Source organism: Camelina sativa, chromosome 3, assembly GCF_000633955.1.
Source record: "Camelina sativa cultivar DH55 chromosome 3, Cs, whole genome shotgun sequence".
NCBI lineage: Eukaryota > Viridiplantae > Streptophyta > Magnoliopsida > Brassicales > Brassicaceae > Camelina > Camelina sativa.
The window spans coordinates 16441043-16446746 of record NC_025687.1 but is presented as its reverse complement, the minus strand read 5'-3'; the positions used below and the strand labels follow the sequence as shown (position 1 = coordinate 16446746).

The 5704-nt window shown below is 30.3% G+C and overlaps 1 protein-coding gene across 1 annotated transcript; it reads left to right on the top strand.

The window, feature by feature from the left end:
• LOC104741876 lies at positions 2829 to 5431 on the top strand. The gene is made up of 5 exons (XM_010503441.1): positions 2829 to 2846; positions 2934 to 3140; positions 3490 to 3681; positions 3886 to 4101; positions 4866 to 5431. The coding sequence occupies exons 1-5, from the start codon at positions 2829 to 2831 to the stop codon at positions 5094 to 5096; spliced, it is 864 nt and encodes a 287-aa protein (XP_010501743.1). The 3' UTR covers positions 5097 to 5431.

Sequence of the window (5704 nt, the reverse complement as noted above, 5' to 3'; positions counted from 1 at the left end):
TTTTGATAAACATGTTAAAAAAAACCTTTTAGATAAACATTGTTTGCATCTTTCAATATTTTTTTTTACAACAAAAAAAATAATAATTTGTGAGTCCAATCTAAATCAAAATACAATTGAACTAGTGTTCATAATCAAATCAACAATTTCGAAGTCCAAACTAAATTAAGTAAATAATTTAAATTAATAAATTTATTAAACTAAATTTCTAATATGAAATAAATGATTTTTCCATATACATTAAAGATTAAGTTAGCTGTATAATGGATTAAAAAAATATTGCATCTATAAGTAGTTATCCATTTGGTTAAGTTTTAAAAAAACTTTGATGCCTGAGTTTTGAGAAAATAATCAATAAGTTCATATGGACTTGATTCGATGGGTATGGTGTGAACATTTTTTAGTAAATTGTAAAGAAAGTTTATTTACTTCCACTTTAATTTTTGGTTGCATCTTCAGTTTTTTTTCCTTAGCTTCATTTGCATCTTCCAATATTTTTTATTTTCACCTAGATACTATAACTATATATATCCATGTGGATACAGTTTTGTGGATATGCTTAGATATACTAGATAATATATTTTGAACATGCTTAAAACTTGTCAATTCACAATTGACCTTGAATAATTGTTTGTTTGAGTTATAACCTTACGGTTGCACAAAAAAAAAGAGTTATAAACTTACCAAACCACAAATTGTTTGATCAAATAGGATTTTATATTTTTTGTATGACTAAACACAAGTAAGTATCCATTAGTGATATTAAAGTTGGACATCCACATATTAGCGAATAAATGTATAACTACAATTGGATAGTGTATAATATAATAATTCATTTAAAATATAGCATTAAAATGTTTAAAAGTTTGATAAATTTTTGATATTAACTTTCGAAATTGAAAACAAAAACAAAAAGAGAAAAAGAGAGAAAGAGAGAGACACAAAAAATCATCAAATTATTAGGGAAAATTGGTCATAAAATTTGACACACTAGTAAAAACATGGAAAAGTACCACATTCTACTTTATCCTGCTACATAATCCATCATTTACTATCCCACATTCTACTTTATCACTGGTAATCAATCTAACTAGTTACTATGTCCTTACACTTCCTTACAATAATAAATTATTTTAGCCCTCAAAATTACTAATATTACAATAATATTTTTTTTTATTTTCACTCGTACAATAACTAGTGTTATAGTATTACCAATTTTGTTATTGAATTTGTTACCCTATTATATAAGCGGACGTTTACTATCGTACTAGTTACTATGTACTTACACCTTCTTCCAGTAAATACTACATTAATTTAACCCTCAATACTAATGTAATAATTTTGTTATTTTAACCCGTACAATAACTAGTGTTATACTAATATAAATGCTGTCATTGAGTTTATTATCCTGCTATATAAGCCGACATATACAATTATAACTGTTAATATTTTTTACTGCGCCAGTTTATCACTGGTAGGTAAAAACAAATTATCAGTTTACTATGTCGCACTCTATAACAAAAAAAAAATGGAGACTAAAAGACATACCATCTGGTTAAGCCAACGTTTTCCGCTAGAAATAGAAAAAATTGGCAAACCATTCACCATAAGAAAGGCGAAGAAGCATGTTAAGCATGTTAAGAAATAGAAAAAATTGGCAAAACATTCTCTAGATAAGAATCAAGGTGAGCCTCAACTCTGGCTTCACCCGGGGGCAACAATTGGAGGTAAACGAGTTTTCAAGCTGCTTGGAAAACTAGTGGAAAATATCACATATGATCAAAATTAGGCAAAAAAAAAGACTACAAGTAAGATATGTTGGATTTAAAGAAACGAACAAAGTGGCAGTTTATCAAAAAAAAATCACTGTTCATGGCAGTTCTGTTAATCAATTATTTTTGTAAACTTGATCACTTTGGAAAATTCATGAAACCACTACTTTTATTTCTCTTGTTGTTTTTTAGCTTTCGATTGTACGAACTCCTCTCTTTTAAGATTTTAAGTACTAAAAATTATTGTTTGCACAAAAATAAAAGAAATCATTTACTCATTTAATGTGTCAATCGAACTTAGATTTAATACAATTTTCTTTTATTTTTATTGGCTTTATACATTATTTAGATCAAATTTTATCAAACGAATTTTATTAAAAATGAATTTGAAATTCACACTTAACTCTCAGCTGCGCAATGAAATTTATCACTTTTTCTCAACACTTAAATGTGTTTTAGTATATTATTCGATTATTAGATCAAAGATGATGATTAGAAATATAGTAAATGGAATTTTAACGTTGTTTATGTTTAAAATAACTATCGTTTTAGATATTTAATAGAAATTTGAAATAAATGTTATATTGAACTCCTAATCAAAATTTAAAACATAAGTAGAACCAAATATATAAATAATAAACTCAACTTATTTTTGTGTGAGTATATATATTAACATTTAATATATAAAATGTGTGATAATGATATTATGGAGATGGACTAGACAAATAACAAATGAACACAGTGTAAAGTAGTGTTAAACGTGTAATATCATTAATCAAATGAACAATAATTTACGTTACTGTTCAATGTTCATTAATGACGATCTTAAACTGTTTTTTTTTCTTTTTGTTTTCCCATTTCTTGATTAGATTGAGTGCAGATATTTTTCTTTTTCTTTCTGATGTCTCGAAGTCGAACTAAAGTCTTGAATTGAATCAGATATTTTTGATTAATTCTCCCATTATGTGCATTAAAAAGTAAAGAACCAAAAATAAAAAATGGAAATTTAAACATAAAAACAAATAATAAATGTGAAAAGGAGAAGAAGAAGAAACAATGAAAGTGGGAGGTTGGGTTCGGTTCATTGAACCCTCCGTAGCAAAAGCAAAGCTCTCTCTCTCTCTCTTTCTCAGCTTCGGGTTTTTAGGCTCGGGTGTTTAGGTTCGGAGTATAGTCGACTTTTGTGCGGATAAGAACGACTCTTCGCTTCTCTTTGTTTTTACACGAACCCCTCTCTCTCTCTCTCTCTCTCTCCTCTCCTCTGCTTTGCTCTTTCCTTTCTCTCACTTAAAAAAAGTTGCGATTGAAGAGAATCAACAGCAAGCTACTGTCAGAGAGATCAAACCCACGAACTCAAGAATCATCATGGTACTCACAATACAAGAAAGATTCAATCTTTGTTTTTTTTTGTTTTTCTTCAAATGTGTTCTCTTTAAGTTTGATCATAAATGCTCTGTTTTTTTTGTTTTACTTCAAAAGATCCGATTCAAATCCCACCACGAACTCTTTTTTTTTCCAGCTCTGATCAATCTTAGTGTTTGTTTCCCTAATGGGTTCTCTCAAAAACTCGAATCTTTTTTTTCTTTCCACAAATTGATTCTTTTTAAATTTGACTTGACTCTGTTTTCAATTGACTCTGTTCTCTGTTTTGAATCATACTCTGGTTTGTTTGTTTGTTTGTTTCTCATTCTTCTGAGATTGTTTTTGTGTGAAACAGGGAGCTGAAGAAGAAAACAATAAGACATGGCCTCCATGGCTAAAACCACTGCTTCGTGAGAAGTTCTTTGTACAATGCAAACTACACGCAGACTCACACAAGAGTGAATGTAACATGTACTGTTTAGACTGTACCAATGGTCCTCTCTGTTCTCTATGTCTCTCTTCTCACAAGGACCATCACGCCATTCAGGTTCGTTTTTTTATCTGATTTTTTTTTTACCATGTGGTTAAAATCCAGATTGTGTTAAGTTTGGTTGGTCATCTACCTTTTTTCTATCATTTATTATTCCGGGATTCTCGGGAAAACTTTCCCAAGAAAATGCGAGAAAAATAAAAATAGTTTTTTTGTTACTTTGTTTGATTGATTTTTTCTTGGTTATTTAAATTTTTACAGATAAGGAGATCATCGTATCACGATGTGATAAGAGTGTCGGAGATTCAGAAGTTTCTGGACATAACAGGAGTTCAAACATATGTGATTAACAGTGCTAAGGTTGTGTTCTTGAACGAGAGACCTCAGCCTCGACCAGGCAAAGGTGTGATCAATACCTGCGAAGTCTGTTATCGAAGTCTCGTTGATTCCTTCAGATTCTGCTCTCTTGGTTGCAAGGTAACCAATTAAAAAAAACTTGTTATTAATGTCTTTGATCGTAAATAGGAGTTAGTTGTGTGTTGGTTTTGGTTGATGAAATTGAGAAAGTAAAATTTTCCACGTTTGGGTAAGAAAATGCGGGAAAATCAAGTAAAAAAAACTTGGTGAATAAAAGGAAGAAACTAACATAAATGTCAAAGTTTTGGTCGGTAAATGTATATATATTTACTTGTGGAGAAAGTTAACTTCAATAAATATGTAGCTATTTTTGGGTCTATATACTGAACAAAACACTATTTTGAGGGAGAAAAGTGTTAATAAGTCCAAACTTAGTTGAATAGGTAAAACTAACTACTATTCAATAATTTTCCTGAATTATATTGATTTTGTATTTAGACCGTCATTTATTCTTTAATCCTTGTTTGATGGGAATTGAGAAAAGGACTTAAAAAAAAAAAGGATTTTTCTTGTTGGGTGGGCGAGAAAATGTGGGGCGATGATAGCAACTTCAAGAAATTGTGGAGTTGAAAAATAATAATAGCATTTGGGTTGACGAGAAAGTTAGGGAAGAAAATTCCAAGTCAATTAAAAAAAAAAGAAAAAGCTTCATCCTTAAGTAACAACACCTCATTTTAAAGGTCTTTTCATTTTCATTACTTTTTCTCTAATGGGTTTCACTATCTTCATTTTTTGTTTGTTTATAGGAGATAATTACTAAGATATTCCCTAGCATCAATCAACGTAATACTAACGTTGTTTGATCTTGTATTGTTTCTGATTAGATCTCTGGAATATCAAAGAGGAAAAGAAAGGATTGGTCGAACAACCTTTCGGACTCTGATGATTCGTATAGCACTACGAGTATCGGGAGGCTCAAGAAGAATGACGACATTATGAATAATAGTTTCACGCCATCAACACCGCCTTTATCAGCCGTGAGTCGCAGAATCGCAAAACGAAGGAAGGGAATCCCGCACCGTGCTCCTTTCGGAGGACTAATCATAGAATACTAAGAAGGGAATTGGTAATGTATCTTATGCTAATAACAAATCACTAGTAGTAGTTCCGTGTAAATGTATGTATATATATATGTCTATAATGGTATAAAGCAATGTAAGGGAAAAAAAGCTTAACATAATATAGTGTTGTGTAGATATGATGGGTAAAAAAAGTGGGGAATATAATAGAATGGAAGCATAAATAGAATACTTGTGCATGTATATTTTGGGCTCAAAGGGTATAAGATATGTAAATGTAGAATAGTGTTGTTGAAAAGACAATAGTAATAAGTATATGTGATGCAATGCAAATGTGAATGGAATAAAGGGCATTTCATTTCGATGTACTACTTATTTCTTGTCTTCTTTGTTCACACTCTCTCATGTTTCAGTTTCAAATAGATATCAACTTGTATTTTTCCGAAAAGTGAGTGCATAATTAAACCATTCATGGCAAGAGATCTGAGAAGAGAGAGAGGACAAAGAGAGTTATTTTGCTCAACCTTTTATATGTAAATTGACTATAAAATCGACTTTTCATTTTTAAAGTTCTCACTATTACAATATCCCATTAGTATTTGACATTCACTGACATTCACAGGGGAAAAAACCAGTACATAAGC

Coding starts and splice junctions, on each gene's coding strand:
- LOC104741876 (XM_010503441.1), top strand. Junction 3,141..3,489: donor CGAACTCAAGAATCATCATG/GTACTCACAATA, acceptor TGTGTGAAACAG/GGAGCTGAAGAAGAAAACAA. Junction 4,102..4,865: donor TCTGCTCTCTTGGTTGCAAG/GTAACCAATTAA, acceptor GTTTCTGATTAG/ATCTCTGGAATATCAAAGAG.